The 18,873-nt window shown below is 32.4% G+C and overlaps 1 protein-coding gene across 2 annotated transcripts; it reads right to left on the bottom strand.

Annotated features, from left to right (window-relative positions):
- Positions 1-3,974: 3,974 nt before the first annotated feature.
- On the bottom strand, positions 3,975-9,282 carry LOC145061713 (receptor-like protein 7). 2 transcript variants are annotated; one of them, XR_013687291.1, is made up of 3 exons: positions 6,194-9,282; positions 5,126-5,201; positions 3,975-4,531 (listed from the first exon to the last, which is right to left on the bottom strand). XR_013687291.1 is itself a non-coding variant. In XM_079009254.1 (2 exons), exons 1-2 carry the CDS (start codon positions 9,084-9,086, stop codon positions 5,191-5,193), a joined length of 2,904 nt encoding a protein of 967 aa, XP_078865380.1. In that variant the 5' UTR covers positions 9,087-9,282; the 3' UTR covers positions 4,953-5,190. The 2 variants fall into 2 exon arrangements, 1 of the variants encoding a protein (XP_078865380.1); XM_079009254.1 differs by lacking the exon at positions 3,975-4,531 and having other exon boundaries at positions 4,953-5,201.
- Positions 9,283-18,873: the final 9,591 nt, after the last annotated feature.

Below are 18,873 nucleotides of genomic sequence, written 5' to 3'. Positions count from 1 at the left end.
CCCACATAACATCGTCAATAACATCAGCCATCTCGTTGCTTGGCGATACGGCATCTACAACTGGAGGGATTAAAGGTTCACCGTGATATATCCATGTTTTGTATGATTGACTGAAACCATATATACGAACATGACGTCTCATTGCTTTCGGATTCATTAAGTAACGATTATCACATTTCTCACACGGACATCTGGTTTCACCTTTACAATCTAGGTGTAACATGGATCTCTCGACAAAAGTGTCGAGTCCTAGCTGGAACTTGGGAGATTGACGATGTGGATTAGTAGTCCAGCTTTTATCAATAGACATGATGCAACTGAAACATAATTTAGTGTTTAAGGTTTACTTTACGGGAAACAAAAATCAAGTAGAGTATTCATAAAGTTGACGATTCAAAAAGTATTCCAACACGGGATAATTAATTTAATATTTTTTTTGTTATTAGTTTAATTTATTAAATAAACTTTATTTTATTTTAATTTTAACATTAACTTTATTTTAAGTCACTAAATGTATGTTGCTATTAAGTTAGTTTTATAATTAATAAATTTTGATTTTATAAATGTAACTTAATTTGATTCTAAACGTAAATTAATTAGATTTTATAATTAATTTAATATTTTCTTTTTTGTTATTGGTTTAATTTATTAAACTAACTTTATTTTCATTTTAATTTATTAAACTAACTTTATTTTATTTTAATTTTAACATTAACTTTATTTTAAGTCACTAAAAATATGTTGCTATTAAGTTAGTTTTATAATTAATATAATTTGATTTTATAAAGGTAAATTAATTTGATTCTAAAGGTAAATTAATTAGATTTTATAATTAATTTAATATTTTCTATTAAGTTAGTTTTATAATTAATATAATTTGATTTTATAAATGTAACTTAATTTGATTCTAAACGTAAATTAATTATATTTTATAATTAATTTAATATTTTCTTTTTTTTATTGGTTTAATTTATTAAACTAACTTTATTTTCATTTTAATTTATTAAACTAACTTTATTTTATTTTAATTTTAACATTAACTTTATTTTAAGTCACTAAAAATATGTTGCTATTAAGTTAGTTTTGTAATTAATATAATTTGATTTTATAAAGGTAACTTAATTTGATTCTAAAGGTAAATTAATTAGATTTTATAATTAATTTAATATTTTCTATTAAGTTAGTTTTATAATTAATATAATTTGATTTTATAAAGGGAACTTAATTTGATTCTAAAGGTAAATTAATTAGATTTTATGATTAATTTAATATTTTCTATTAAGTTAGTTTTATAATTAATATAATTTGATTTTATAAATGTAACTTAATTTGATTCTAAACGTAAATTAATTAGATTTTATAATTAATTTAATATTTTCTTTTTTGTTATTGGTTTAATTTATTAAACTAACTTTATTTTCATTTTAATTTATTAAACTAACTTTATTTTATTTTAATTTTAACATTAACTTTATTTTAAGTCACTAAAAATATGTTGGTATTAAGTTAGTTTTGTAATTAATATAATTTGATTTTATAAAGGTAACTTAATTTGATTCTAAAGGTAAATTAATTAGATTTTATAATTAATTTAATATTTTCTTTTTTGTTATTAGTTTAATTTATTAAACTAACTTTATTAATTTTAATTTATTAAACTAACTTTATTTTATTTTAATATTAATATTAACTTGATTTACAACTAATTTATTATTTTTTTAATGTTTTTTTTAAATTAATTTAAATTTATTCTATAATTAAATTAAAATTACTAGAAGTACGTTGCTATTAATAACCTAATTAAAGCTAAAGTTGTAATGACCAATATTAAGTCACTAAAAGTATGTTGCTATTAAGTTGGCCAAACATTAAGTCACTAACAAAATTAAGCACTTTCAAACCATATACAATACATTACTAGAAGTAAGTTGCTATTAATAACCTAATTAAGCTAAATGTATACATCCAATTTCATATTTCAATAACCTAATTAAGCTAAATGCATATTTCAATTTCATCCAATTTCATACAATTAAGCCAAATGTATATATTCAATTTCATACAATTTGCATATTCCAATTTAATCCAATTTGCATATTCCAATTTCATACAAATATATACATCTAAGTTTCATGTTAAGGCAATGTGGTATAACTTCAATGTAATCTAAACATAAATTTCAACAAAATACATACAATCCAACAAAATTCCCACAAATGTGAACAAAACACACATAATAATTCAACAATCCAACAAAATGCATAACCAACAAAATACATACAATCCAACAAAATGCATAACCAATTCATATATCAAAATACAAACATAATCACTCAACGTACTTGAAAAATACTCACTATTTATCATCTAAAACAGAAAAATCATAAAGAAGATGAGAAATTTGACCTTGGTTGGGGGCAATTTCGGAATTTTGGCTAAATGTCGACCTTGGTTGGGGTTGTGGCGGTATTGTGGCTGCCTTGAGGGAAGGAGAAGCTAGCTAGCACCGGTCCAAGAAGCAATGCGTCCACCAAGTTGAAAAATTGCGAGATATTGAAGAAAAAACGAGAGAGAAAGAGTTATGGGTATAAGCTGTGAATGGCAGAAAGGTAAACTGTGAAGGGTATATGCGTTTAGCATTAGCGGCGACGCCTATTAGCGGCGACGTATGGCAATAGCGGCGACATTAGGGCATTAGCGGCGACACACGGAGGGAAAACTCAGCGCGCCTTTCCCTTTTCCTTAACAACCGTTAGATTGAAAACAAATCGGACGGCTGGGGTGAAAATGACGCGGATCGCTAAATGAAAGCATTAGCGGCGACGCCTTTAGCGGCGACAGCCAGCAATAGCGGCGACACGTAACGCGTCTTTTACGTGTCGCCGCTATTGCTGGCTGTCGCCGCTAATGCTAACTTTTCTTGTAGTGATACGTCACGTTTCCTTGTTAAACAAGGTTGCTTGTTTTCTAAGTATTTTGTTTTTCCTAATTTTAGTTTTAGATTCCTTTTAGAAGTCTTTGCTTTTACCCTATAAATCTAGGGATTGTAATCAAATTTAATTAATCAATGAAATCAATTTCTCGAAATATATTACGGTATCAAAGCAAACATGAGAATTAAACTTAGTTTGTTCGAAACGATGATCGGCGCACCGACGAACAGTCCGGTGACAAGAAACAGACGTCGATCATAGACATCTCGTCCTCATATTTTCTTGCTTATGTCGATCACCCAGGACAAAACTTTGTTGGCGATAATCTACGTACTTTGCGATGGAAACTACAATGATTGGAAGATGGAGATGACAAAAGCATTATTTGCAAAGAACAAGATATGGTTTGTAGATGGGTCTATTCGAATGCCTGCTGATGATTCTTCGAAACTGATGAACTGGAAGTGATGCAATGCCATAGTGCGATGGATGGCTCATTAGTTCTAGTTCCGTGGACAAGGAAACAAAAGGTAGCGTTAAATACGCTATCACCGCCCACGACTTATGGATAGATCTTGAAGAAAGGTTCAATAAGGAAAACACCCCAGTGGCTTATGAGCTCAGACGCACCATTACCGCTATTCACCAAGAACGCATAACTGTCTCTATATTATACCAAATTAAGAAGCGTTTGGGACGAAAATCAATCGATAACCCAATTATCGTTGTTTAAATGTCAAGGTTGTAAATGCAACATCTCCAAAGGAGATTACTAAACTACGTGACAAAGAACAACTTTATTATTTCCTGATGGATCTCAATGATGAGTTCAACACAGTCAAGACACAGATTATGAGCACCCATCCACTTCTTGGAATAACCTACCATCTCGTGAGTTAAGATGAACAACAACGCATCATCGAAACTGCTGATAGACCACATGAGAAGTTGCTGCCTTCCAAGCAAACAAAAGAAACTTTAACCGACAACAACAAAAAACCAATACTCTAAACAATAGAAGAGATGATTACAAAAAAAGGGACGACGAAAGACAACCACTGTCGAAAGGGGAGCCATACTATGGATGGTTGTTTCCAAATAGCATTTTATCCAGAATGGTGGAATATGATATCTATCAACACAAGGTGGAATATGATATCTATCAACACAAAAGGTCAACTGGGAAGAAACTACAACTAAGGGCTGCAAATATGTCCAAAGTGAACCAGCAAAGCAATACCAACATTACAAAGGAGGAATATAACAATCTTGTTCAAATGACCCAATCGATGAAACCACAAGAACATGCCTCAAAGGCTAATATGGATGGTAAGATACTTTATGCTCCTCAAGAAAATTTGATCAACATAAATAATCCTAGAAACTCATGGATTATAGACTCGGGGGCTAGTGAATATATAACCACCATAAAAATTGGTTGAAATCCATTAAATAAAACAAAGATGGCATTAGTCTGACCATTCCGAATAGTGAAACCATTCCCATTGAAGGGACCGATAATGTTCTCATATGACTTGCAATGTTCACTAACATTCCTTCTGGACATCTGGTTCATCCATGACGTGCATTCGAAGAACCTGATTGGGACAAGTAAGGAATGTGACGACTTGTATTACTTGGAGCCGCTCAAGAAAAATAAAATGGTCGTGGCGGTTTTTGGCAAACAAGCAATATGGCATAAAAGACTAGGACATGCTTCAAAAGAAGTTTTGAAGAAAATTCATCAATTAGATATAGAAAAATACAATCATTTTTGTGATTATTGTATTATGGCTAAACTTTTAGATTAAGATGTTTAAGCCCATAACTAAATAGGTATATACTTTAGTTAGAAGCAAAATCCTTTTTGGGTTGGCCTAATATTGAGAATCAACCCAAAAGAGATAAATATTGGGAGTTTCTTGTCATACGAGTTATTGTTGACTTAACGTAGAAATTGATGTTAGGTAAACGAATAAAGTGTTCCATAAAGTTGTTTAAAAGCATGAAAGAAACACCTTCTTGACACTGAAATCGTCAATAATATATATAGTCCAAGTTAGTATATCACATTTTAAAACAAGTATGCCTTTTATGTATCAAGGATACACATAAGCAACAAAAGTCCTAGGTGTATAAAAGTCTTAAAAACAAAAGTCTAACTCAAAGAAATATAATGGAAATCCACATACTTAACAGTGTGCAGACTAAAATCCCTTGACCCTCTACATCTTCTCATTGTCCTTCGAACTTGAAGCTATGATAGTCCTGAGATACATGTTTAGGTAAGGATTATGATGGTAATTCACAGTTTTCTATCTATAGAAACTGTTGCACCCAAGATCATAAAATGTGTACATGAGAAAATATGGTTATATACCAAAATACATTAAACATGTACCATACCATAACACATTCCACACAAACATTCCTTCATAAATATCATCATAAACGTACCGTAAAAGAATAGCTTGTTGAAAAAGACATACCGACATCACATAATTGGACAGATTGCCAAGTAAAAAATTAAAATTATTTTCCATAGTATTTTAAATTTAAAATATGTAAATAATACAATCTTTGCTTAGATGCATATTTGGGTTGATATATAATTTAATAATGTTTTTGATAATGATGAAAAACTAAAAGTAATTGTTAACAAGACAATGTTGAGAAACATATCTCGGTTAATCTCACAAATATATTGTAACGGTTGCTTTCAAGTAAAAAATGTAGTTTAAAAAAAATCATTTATAGAAGTATTAGATTTTTGTAGATGACGCTAAGATAATATTGTCTTAGAAAATTGCATCAAAGTTTTAAGATAATATAAAGGACTAGTTGTGAGACCCGTATATTATACGGGTTGATTAAAACAAAATGTTAAGTACCAACGATTAAATAGAAATTTTATTTGAATTTGAAATTGAAATAAGTGAAAATTATTAGAAAAAAACATGCAAAAAATAAAGAAAAAAAATATGTATTTATTGTGTAGTACACGGGTTAATTATAACAAAATGTTAAAAATAAAGGTTTAAACCGTAAATTTATTTGAAATTTAAAATTTAAAATTTAAAATTAATGGTAGGTTTAATTTATGGAAACCAAATTAATGATATATTGAAAATGAAAATTAAAGTAATGACAAATGGAAAATAAATATATCTCAAATTATAACAAAATGACATGTGACTAATAAATTATGAGAGAATGACATGTGGCAAAGTCATTTCATTTATTAGGGTAGATTATTGTACCTTGGTTTCTCCTTGTGTTACGAAGTGGCCTTACCCATCTGTCCTTCCTCTTTATGAACCGATCACTATACCTTCCATATAGAAAGTTTCCAAAAAAAATCCCAACAACCAGCCCACTTCCAACTCCACAGAGTATGATAATCCAATCAATTCTTTCGATTGGGAAGAGAGATTCGGACATATTGGTTGTTGGTGGAAGTCTTGACGCCTTTGACATTTGACATTCCATGGATAAAGGCTGTCCACACAATCGAGAATTCCCCATGTAGGAGCTGTTGTCGAATGTATTGAACTGCTTTCCCTGGGGTATGCGCCCCTCAAGATTGTTGAATGACACATTGAAAATTGAAAGGAAGTTGAGTTGCACCAACTGTTGAGGAATTTCTCCAGATAACTTATTTTGGGAGAGATCCAAAGCTTCGACATTCTTTAGAGATTCTAGTGAGGGCAATACGCGTCCTGTAAAATGATTGTTGGAAAGATTGAGTGATTGAAGCCCTTGAAGATCTTGGAGTGATAGTGGGATTTCTCCTTCAAAATGGTTACAAGAGAGATCAATAGCCATATCTATGGTTAAGATATGTTCGTACTGAGTATTGACAGCTTTGTGAATTACTCTTATTGTATAATCCCAAGTGAAACCAGATGATTTGTCATTGGCTTGCATAACAGATGATTTGCCAACAGATTTCATTGCATTCCAAGCTTGGAAGTACTTTTGGTCCAATTGACCACTAAAACCATTGTTAGAGAGGTCTATGATCCGCAGCTTAGAGAAGTGTGTGGAAACAGCTGTGGAACCGTTTATTGGACCATAAAGTTTGTTAGACCGCAAATCAAGAACTTGCAATTCCGCAAGAGTTCCCATCCAAAAAGGAAAGACATCATCAAAAGAGTTAGCTCCAAGGGAGAGAACCTTTAAATTGGTACAATTTGTCAATGATCTTGGGAGCTGACCCGTAAATGTATTTTCACTCAAATCAAAGCTTTCCAACATGCATCCATGCATAAATGAATTCATAATTTTGCCATGAAAGTTGTTTCTGCTCAGATCCAAAAACGACAACGAATTGCTTAAGCTACCCAAACACAGAGGAAGTGTTCCACTTAGGTTGTTAGAAAATAAATCTAACATTTGAAGAGATTTCATTTCACATATCATTGGTGGTATTTCTCCAGTCAGATTGTTATTTTCGGCTCCATAAGCGATTGTGGTTTGTGGTGGAATTGGTAACTGTCCTCGCACCTGATTATGACTGATGAAAAATAGTTGTAAAGATCTCCATGGGAGAAAATGAGGATGCTGATAAAAGCCAGTGATGGAGTTGTATGAAAGATCAATCTTCTGTAATGTTTCTTTGCTGTTGTTCCAGATCCACACTGGTATCAGGCCATCAATTGTGTTGTCTTTGAGACGTAAGTCTATCAATTTATCTTGGAAGCGCAAAAAGGAAGGAAATTCCTTCAAGTTGCATGATTCGAGGTTCAATTCGATTAGTTGTGGTAATGTGTTATTGGTGTAGTTGTTGGGGGCAAGTAATGATATCCTGTTATCTCCTAACCTGAGAGTTTCAAGTTGGTTGAGTTGTAGGAAGATGTCTATGTCTACCCTCCCTTGGAAATTATTCGAGAATAAGCTAACAAATTGAAGCCTTTTGAATTTGGAAAATGAATTTGAAATTGGTCCTTGCAGTTGATTTTGTTGAAGGTCTATAAATGATAGTTGGGTGAGATTGAAAAACCAGGATGGTATATGACCGGTAAGAAAATTTCTTCCCATCGCGACCACACCAAGCTCGGTTAGGTTAGCAAGAAAGGGTGGTATTTCACCTTTTATGTTCATACCATCTAGATACAGTTTATTAAGTTTAGTCAGATTGCCGAGCCAATTGGGAAAGCGTCCCTTTTTGAATTTGCATCCACTAAGTTTTAAAATACTGAGTTTTGAAAGACTTGCCAATGATGGAACAAATCCTCTCAACTTATTGCCACCAAGAGTCAAGCCAGTGAGTTGCGTCAAGTTAGAGAGTGAACCTGGAATGGTACCTGAGAAAGAGCAACCTGAAAGGCCCAATTTAATCAAGCTGCTGTTATGAAATTCAGGAATGGAACCAATGAGGTTAGTATTTGATGCCACATCAAGTATTTCTAACTTTGGCATCTCAAGTATGGCTTTTGGGAATTCATTCTGAAGCAAACAATTATACAGCCCAATTGACCTCAAAGAAGAAAAGTTGGCCAAGAAATGAGGTACGGAAGAACTAATGTCAACCCATGAGAGATCGAGTTCTTCGAGTCCTGTTAAGTTTTGCATTAGATTCTTGAAGTCGCCAGGACTTTGAAACTTTAGTGGATTCATCGACAGATCTAAGGAAGACAATTGCATCAACTGTGAGATTTCATTCGGGATTTGGCCACTAAACCCAGAATAAGAGAGATTGAGGCTTCTTAATTGCTTTAGATGAGCTATCTCAGATGGGATGTGAGATTCATCAAAGTCGTTTATGGCAAGGTTGAGCCTCTGAAGATGAACAAGGCTGAAGAGAGTGCTGTTAGAGTTGATATGCCCGCAAAGAGAGCATTCACTCAAGTCAAGGCCAATCACATGACCATTCTCATGGTCATTTCTGCACTCCACCCCATACCACGAACAACAATCAAAACCAGCATCTGATGCATTGCTTCTGGTTCTGGGCTTCCAAGATTGGAACGTTTGAAACCAACTAGCAGTGCAAAACTCATCATCTTGATGAATTAAGCTTTGCTTGAACAGATACAAGGCTGAGCATTCCTCATCATGGCTTAGAGATGATCCACTGCAAATGAGTGTGACTAAAAAGTACAAAAGGGAGATGGTTCGCAATAAGCTGAAGTGATTCAAGTATGAAGCCATGGAAAAAGGGTTTGAAATATTTTAATTGTGTGGATGTGCAATGTTCTTTATATAGACCATTTGTACGTTGCTCAATCATAAATGAATAAGACATGCACTATCCAGAGAGAGATGAAGCGTGAGTTGCCATAGTGGAAAGATAAAAAAACATATTGCTTTAGCTTTAGTTAGGTAGATGAAGAACCAACTGTTAATCCAAAGAAAAAAAAAAACTGGGGAAAAAAATATGGTCCAAATACATGAAATGATAATATATTTTTATTTATTTTGTTATTATAAAAACATGTTTTATGTATTTTGTATTTTTTTTATTAAACTTTAACAAAGTTTTCTTTTTATAGGAATTGGTGGCCTAGCTTTAATAATTGATTAAATAGAAGCCAAGTTTTAAATCTGTTCCACCTAAGCACATCAAATCCTTTTTTGAACTAGCTTAATTAACCACCCAAGTTTTTTAATTCAACTGTTATCAATCTTTATACCTATTTGTTTCGTTTCTATGTAATTTGAAAACAGAAATACCAACTACCTGTTCTTATGGATCTTGTTTCATGATGGACCTATTCACTTGCTTTAGGATAAAAAAATGAAGGTTCAGACCGGTAAAATGAAGCATAGGTAGTGGAGAAAAGTTTTTCATTTAGTTTTTACGTGTTGATAGCTCCTTGATTCTAGCTTTTACTATTCAGCTATTTATGCACTTTATATGTAATGTTCAGGTTTAGGAGTATGTAGAGGATTAAAAGAATGGGATCATTTATTTTGGTAATAAATGTTGCTCATCCAGCTCTTAAAGAAGGTACTGTTGACTTTTGGTTAATATTCCATGACATAGTCCCCTGTTTTTATTATAGCATGGGTTGGCCTAATCTGATTGTTCACATTATTTAGCTTTTTGACATATAATTCTAAAGGGAAAAATCAACTTTCCCCTTTTCTTGAAAAACAAAAACCAACTATTAAAATAGTATTGCACTTTTTTTGAACAACAAAAACCAACTATTAAAAAAATCCTCTACCGGTTTGTGGTTTACATTTGGATATTTGGTTTGGATGAAAATTATCCGATTAACCCCAAACCCGAACAAAACCCCTATAATCATGACCATTATTTGACAGATGAGGAAGGCTGGTTGGACAAATGTGACTTTATCGACTAGGTGTACATTCAAGATGGATGAAATCGCTTCTTAACCTTATTTTTATGTAATGGATCTAGTAGGTTGGGTTGCTTTTGCTATCTTGTCTGTTCATTTTTAAAATATAAACTCAAATTTATCCTCCTTTTCTTATTATTATTAATCTCTTATGAATTTGACACTACAGGAATACATGGCTATGGTGACGACACCTATGCCGACGACAAATGTCGTCGCTACAACCCCCCTACGCCGACGACTAGTCGTCGCCACAAGTTTTGCCAACTTTGACCAAAATCGTTTGACCCGGATACTTGTGCCGACGACATGTTGTCTCGAAACCTCTGGTGGGAACTACCAAAAAATATGCGTCATTGCTGAAAACCTATGCCGACGACTTGTCGTTGGTACAGCTTTTGATAAATCTATTTTCCAATTATTTATATTCGCTGGCCCGGTTTATAGAAACGATGTACTTTTACGGAATCTATACCGACGACTTGTCGTCGGCATAGATGTTTTTTTATTTTTCATTTTTTTTATTTCAGCGTAAATAGCAAACGATGTCGTTTATTTTAACCCTATACCGACGACCCTATTGACCTATGCGGACGAGGCTACGCCGACGACTCTATACCGACGACAAGTTGTCGGTATACGGTATACTGACGACAAGTCATCGGTATAGGGTCGGAATTTGTCGTCACCATAGGGTTTTAATGTTGTAGTGTGATTTTATTTTGATTTACTATTTTTCTTCCTAGAATATATTTTAACCCCAAGCACCTAGAAGTCAAGAACATATTACACAGGTGTGAACACCAATATCACACAAAAATTATACCCGAATGAAATTGGATCATTACAATAACCAGACAACAATCAAGATTCAAGAGTACATGTAAACTTAACCAAAACCAGAAAAATTAAGATTTTGTGAACCTAAATGGAAATTTGGTACCAAGACAAGCAAAATCAAAAGCCTAAATTGTTGGGGCAGAGGTATGGTGAAATTGTGGAACCTTCTATGCCTAGCTAGGCTCCAGTGGGGAGGTTTGGCGGGAGGAAAATATGAGAGAGAATAAGGAGGTGAGGGAGGGGTTCATGTTGGTGACGAGGGAGGGGAATGGGTATATGTTCAAGGTGGGAAAAGGACAGGGGTTCATTATAAAATGATCAAACAAATCATTCATATATATTATTCAATTGGTGCACCTTAGGGGGGAAAGGTGTTAATGTCACTAAATAAAAGTCAAAACACCAAATAAATTATTGTTCATAACATATAAGCAACACTCAGTTTATATAAAAACATATACAAATTAGTTACAATATCTCAACTAGGGGTTAGGAATTCCAATGATAAATTTTAAATGTGACAACATAAAAAAAAAAGTAAAATTTAAATGTGACAACATAAAAAAATTAAGAGATAGCTAGAAATATAAAATCGAACACAAGATGTACTCAGGCTACTCCATTATTCTGGTTTACCATCATAGTCAATCCACTTGTAGTGTGAACTTTAGTGGCGGTCCACAAACCATAAAAACAAGACACAATGGTCATGTATTGTTTTCCTCCAAGCGTTCTTACTTGAGCTATCAACCACTTGCAAACCGTTGAACCTTTAGAGGAAAAAAAAAAAGTGTAGTATAAGTTGCTTCAGACCTCTGAACAAACACTAGGGACCAATAAAGTAAGGCAGGCGTCTACAATCACTCATTTTTTTTCTGAAAATGTTTCCCAAAATCAAACCCAATAAGCTTTTATGGTTTTTCCAAAAATTCATATTTTTTTCAAACATTTTTGTTTAGATTTTTTGTTGTTGATCGTATAAAAACAAGTTATTTCTAACATTAATCCATCCAGTTCTAACACTAATATAAGTCTATGCACATGCTTAGCAATTCGATTAAATTCCACATTCATCATTACGCCATACACTCATGAGATTCCACAACTCAATTGAAGTTCTTGTGGTCCCAAGCATTCCAAAGGAAAATCTAATATTATGTTTAATGCATCAAATTGTCAGCTATGATCTTTATATAAATAAATAAATAACACATTTAAGAACATGAAAAAAAAATCTGAAAATATAAATATGTGGACTCATTGATTATATTGATCTATACATTTATTAAATAAGTATTTTAACTTTTTTTATAAGAATAAAAATAGAACTAAAATCAATAATATTCAACAATTATATTGTTTTGAACATAGTATAAAAATTAAATGGCATAGTTTGTTAAAATAAAAGATAACTTTTTTTATTTGTTTAAAGTAAAAAAAATTAATACATTGAAATTAATAAAAATATAAAAATAAACATTGTAAAATTAAAAAAAAAAAAAATCATTAAAAATGTTTGTATAAAACTAAGGTGTAAATTAATAATAAACAAATTTGGGTGGAAATGGTCATTGGCGTAAAGTTTGGGCAATGAAATTTGACAATATTCCATGTGGACCTAATGTCCACTATGGTCACATTATGGTAAGGGGGTTCTTATGACCCATCTAAAATTTCAAAAAATATACACTAAAAATATTATGAAATATCTTATAAAATACACAGGACGTACCTTTTAGTATTTGGCAAAAAAAGAAAAAAAGATAGATATTAACACCTACTTTATAGTGTTACAATAAATAAATATAATATTTTGTGGTACGTAGGAGTCCTACATCGGTTCAAAAAGAAAACGGTGAGTGACTTTTCATTATAAATACACGATTCGCTTTTTACTCTTCCACATCATATAACTTGTTAATTTTTGATACCGACGTTACTGCAATTTTAAGTTGGTTTTTTAAGTAATTACTAAGTTGGGCTATAATGTTCTATCACCACTAGTTTTTATATAAGTTGAACTGAATATTTTTCTAGTTGAGCCGGTCTAAATGAACCCGATTTTCTCTTAAATCGGCTCGGTTGAACATTGTTAGTGAAATAGGTGGTTTTCTATTTTAGACTCCCCACTAACTATGGTTCTAACTTCTTTGACGGGTAAACGGATTTTAAACTGTATCATTTAGCTGGTGTGTATTGTATTTATTTTTTTCTCTATATTAAGTCTAATCTACTTATATTTTTTAATACTAGCAATGATCTATTTTGAACCAATAGTAACAATGCACGTACATTTTTTAGATATATAGGCATTGCACTGAATTTATTAAATATTGCTATTATCAATAAATAAATACTAGTACGTTCCTATAATGAGTAAGACATACTAAGAATGTTGCTTTTATGTCAAATAAAATATAAGTAAGTTGGTATCCTGATTCATGGATCACATATTACTATCAACTATAAAAACTTGTAAGTACATATATAGTTGTTATGGGAAAAAGTGTTCAAGTTCCTTGCCATTGTGGCCAAAAAAAATAAAGTACATTTTTTATTTTGGTAGAAGTAGTATTTATGTTGCTATTTCCATTAAATTTTTCCCTTTCTTCTCAAAACATGTAATGGGAACTTAAAAGGAGCGGATTTTGAAAGGTGGGCCGACAGTTTCTTCAACGTGAAGAGACCGGTGAACAAATTGGACCAAATCTACTTTTATTAATTTTACTAACTTTCAAGACTGGTATATCTCACCAAGAGAGAAATTAAAACCAATTACAATTAAATCTTCCCACCTTAACTTTATAGCAAGCTACTGATTTCTAAGCACCCACCAAAGTCCTAACCTACTTAGTTACTCCAAATGGATTAACTTTTTCATTGACCTATTTAATTGTTCGATTTCATTCACCCAACATTGACCATTTGACTTTCTCTCTTCTTGTCTAACATAAATGTTTGATTTCATTCACCCAACATTAACCATTTGACTTTCTCTCTTCTTGTCTAACTGGCCTTATAAGAACCTTATCTGAGACCTCTAAAGAAAATATATTAGTCCCTGGGAGATTTAGATCCAACTGATTCAAATATATGAGGCTCCCCACTAAAGCCAATACCTTTTCCATGAGAAGTTTTGTTCATGTGAGGATGAGATGCTTTAGTACTTGGGTAAATAACCAATAATATCATTGTGAATACTCACAAGTCACATCAAGAAGTTGTAGCCTTGGCAGGTGTACTAGGGACTCACCATTAAGCCCATAATCTCTCAAATAAAGTAATTATTATGAGTTGTCTCAGCTAATAAAATTGTAATGAGGAAAGACCCTTGAATTACTAATATTGCATTATATATATATATATATATATATATATATATATATATATATATATATATATGAATCATAACTAAGCACATTGACAACAAGCCATCTTACAGGTAATCAGGGCATCCATAATGCATTGAACTTATTAGAGTTTAATGGACTGACACCTAATCATTTTTGTTGAGACTTATCATTGAAAAAATATCCTTTTATTTTTTATTTATTTCAATGTAAATAATTTTGTTTTGAAGGATTATTGTGTAATTTATTGGAAGTTGTTATGTTAAGATATTCTACAGGAGGGACTAAAGGTGTCATTTGTGTTAATTGTGGGTTGCGGTTCACTTAATAAAAAGCCACAAGCACATACTGATCTTTTCGATTCAGGTCTTGTTTGGATCCAGTGTGTATTTGACCCGTTTCCTACCCGAAGTATATATAGTTCTACCTGTGTGTAATTGGACATAGATCGAGTCATTTGTTCACTTTTCACTACATGTTTAGCTCTCTAGTTCTCTCTGATCTTGATTAGGGTTGTCTCTCCTAAATAGGGTTTGTGATATATCATTCATGTTTTTGTTCTTCTACTAATTTTTGTTCTAAACTAGGAATGAGTAAAATAGGTGATAGTTGTAATGAGGATCAGTGTTATTTTGAGTGATTAAGAGAATTGTAGCGAGGTTTTTTGTGTAATTTGTGTAAACCAACTAGTTCTTAATTAATAAGAGTTGTTAATGTTTTTTTAAACTTAGTTGACATAATAGACTGGGTCATCCTGCTAACAAAGCCTTAAATTTGTTAAAAGAGTCTCTTAAATTTGATAACAAGTCTATTTTGTCATGTGAAGTCTATCATAAAGGTAAACAAACTAAATAACCATTTCCTTTAAGGAAACGTAAAACTAACTGTATTGGTGAATTAATTCATTTAGATGTGTGGGGACCTTATAGGGTTGTTGCTTGTAGAGGTTATAGGTTCTTTCTTACTATTGTTGATGACTCACTAGGGCTACTTGGGTTTATTTGTTGAAGTCTAAAGATGAAGTTTTTTCTTGTTTTCATGGTTTTTTTATTATTTGTTGAAACTCGATTTGATGTGAAAAATCAAGGTTGTTTGGTCTGATAAAGGTACTTAATTTGTTAATCATGAATGGAAACTTTTTTTTTAAAATAATATTGTCATTATTAAGACTTCTTGTGCTCATACCCCGCAACAAAATGGTATTGTTGAAAGAAAACATAGGCATCTTTTAAATGTTTCTAGGTCCTTATTCATTTTCTCTGGTTTACCTAGAAGGTTTTGGGGAGATGTTGTAACATCCTAAATCTCTAGGTATGAAATTTAAAAGCTTATATATGTGTTTTCTAGGAAACTCGACAAGTTGGAAGGATCCAATTCGTCGTTTAGAGTTTACTAGCAGCACACTTTTCAGGGTCTACTCGACGAGTTGGAAGGCCCCAACTAGACGAGTTGACGGCTGTTTATGAAACCCTAATTTTCAGGGTTTTACACCCTATTTAAGGATACTATGACTCATTTGTGGCCTCCCTCACCGTCTCCTTAGTCCAGAGAAAACCCTAATCGCGCCCCTTTCCCCATTTTGAGTGTTTGTGAACATAAAGAGTTAGTTGGTGCATTTCTTGAAGAAGCTTGAAGTGATAAGTGCATAGCTGAAGAAGAGGTTGTAGATCCGACATTTACACTGTGGTAGCAACCATTTAGAGGTAAAAAGTCTTTACCTTGACCTTTTGTTTCTTAGATCTTCTCCTATGGATGTTTAGTACACTTGTTAGCCCACTTTGGAACCATTTTTGGAGTTGAGCGTGGCTTCAATGGTGACTTCAGATCTAGACACCTCTAGGCCTCCTTGGGCCTAAAGATTCAACCGTTATCAATATTTGGCCATCCTCTATTCCCTAAACCCCATATTAAGCTTCATATGAGTGTTTTAACCCATTTGATGCCATGCATGGACATAATGTTAGCAACTTTACGTGGTATCTAAACCCTAGGGGTTTTCCCGCTTTCTGGATTCTGAATAAACTCGACGAGTTAGTTAGGGTTTTTCCTGATTTTCTGAGGTTGGAATGAACTCGACAAGTTACTAGCTGCACTCGACGAGTTCGGTCAACATGGACTTTTGACTTTAGCTGTTGACTTTGACTTTGACCGGGGTTGACCAAGTTTGATTTCTGAGGGTATTTTGGTAATTTGGGTCTTGTTGTAATTAGTCCTATGGTGGTTGTAGGTGTTTGAGTTTCGAGTCATGATTCGAGAGCTTGATCTTTTCAGTTCAATTCGATATTGTGAGGTGAGTTTTCCTCACCATACTTAGGGGTCGAAGACACCAATGCCGGCCCATTGGATTGGTATCCTGATAGTTGTTGATATGCTGAGTATGAGTTAGTTATGGATGCTAGTTTGATATGCTAGTCTAGAAGATCTGTAGGACTACTTGTGATATTGTTTGATTATCTGTATGTGTATTTAGCTGTTAAATGTCGACATGTTGTGTGGGTAGGGTTGAGGTTGTACTGCTCCGTACGGTAACCAACAAACCCTGGAGTATGTTAGATATGAGCTAAGAGCCAAAGAAAGCATGTCACACTCATACTGAGGGCATCTAAGCATTATAGATGCGAGTTGATGGCTAGGGGAGCGTGGCAGACTTGCACTAAGGGCTGAGCATTTATATTCCAGATGTAGCATTGAAGTGTAAAACTCGATCTAATGTGTCAATCAAAGTCATTAGACTTGATGCGGAATCTCATTCTAATGATTAATGCAAAATAGTTATAATGAATTAAGAACATAATTATCGAATCTTAAATGTACACTATATTGATCAATAGTCTAGTACATAAGATCTTTATGTTTCTCGGATCTCTCTATCTCTCTATCTCTCTAAACTCGATATCAGCTTCTTAGAATGATCAACCCTTTACACGGCTCAAATAATACTATATATATATATATATATATATATATATATATATATATATATATATATATATATATATATATATATATATATATATATATATAATTGCAAAGGCCCAGCCCAAAACCCAACTGAAAGCATCATTAAGCCTACCGAAATCACATGGTGGTTTCGGACCAAAAGCCACCGAAATCATGGTGTTTTCGGTCCTAGACCGAGAACTCTAAAAACTATCAAAAGTAAAGTATAAATGTTTGGCTGTCAAACAGACAAATAATGAGATAAAATAATAACAATAAAACTCAAATCACTGCTACTTCATACACTTAAGATAGTATAGAGTAAGCAGGGTCAGTCCACAGGAATACGAGACTCCTTATTTAGCCATATTCTCACACATTATACAAAAAATATTAAAATGGGGGATTATGTTTGAACTAAAATTGAAATTCATAAAGAAATAAGATTGAAAAAAAATTCAATAAAAGAAATACATTTCTGATTCTGATTTATATATATATATATATATATATATATATATATATATATATATATATATATATATATATATATATATATATATATATAATGTTGAAAGATGTAATATGGTTATGACTCATGTTTAATCTAGGTTGGTAATTTAGATATTAATAAACTCTAATATCTAAGTTGAAAAAAATGTTTTATTCAAAACATGTTCTTCAAACAAAACTTCATTTAATTAATTCAATTCAAATAAGTTCTTGCTTCAAATCATTAAATGACATTGAGTTCTTGCAACAATTACCAACAATGTTCAACATTCCTCTTAAGCTTAGGAGTATGAACATTTAATCTTTGATTACACGTATTTTGATATAAATACAACCAATCAGGTGCATGTTACTAACATCAAATCATAAAATATATACGAATTTTATAATTTTATTAACTAGATTGATAAGAACCCTAATTCATTGATCAAGTGAATAAAGAGAACCAATCAAACACATAATTAAGATCAAATCAAATATTACTAGATATTAAACATAAGTCAAGTGTCAATTACAACCTAACAACAAATACTTAAGAATTCAGAATTAGAAATGATAAAGAAATCAGCTACACATGTCTAAATTAAACTACAAAATCAACTAGTTCAATCCTCAATTTGACATACAAAATGCAAATTAAAGTGTTTCCTGATGTTAATCAACTTCCAAAATCTCCTAAAATCCTTTCTCTTCTCCCAAAATACGACTTAACTTCCTCTGGAACTGGCTATATCTCTTTACAAAGGATGAAACTGTTTGAGAACTGACAACACGTTTACATGCCCCGTGTAAATTAACATTGACCATTTACACGGCCGTGTAAACTCTAGAAGTAAAATGCTCAAATCTGCCAGGCCTTCGAAGTACACTACTGTTAAATATGCGTTTACACAGCCAGTGTCAACTCAAGGCTTTCATTTACACGGCCGTGTAAACCTCTGTAAAGTCAAAATCTTCATTTTCTTCTTAACTTCTTCCTCAATGCTC

The sequence above is a fragment of the Lactuca serriola genome, chromosome 7 (genome assembly GCF_051521515.1).
Source record: "Lactuca serriola cultivar US96UC23 chromosome 7, Lser_US96UC23_V15, whole genome shotgun sequence".
Lineage (NCBI taxonomy): Eukaryota > Viridiplantae > Streptophyta > Magnoliopsida > Asterales > Asteraceae > Lactuca > Lactuca serriola.
The sequence above is the reverse complement of the archived record's forward strand: the minus strand, read 5'-3'. Positions and strand labels throughout refer to the sequence as shown.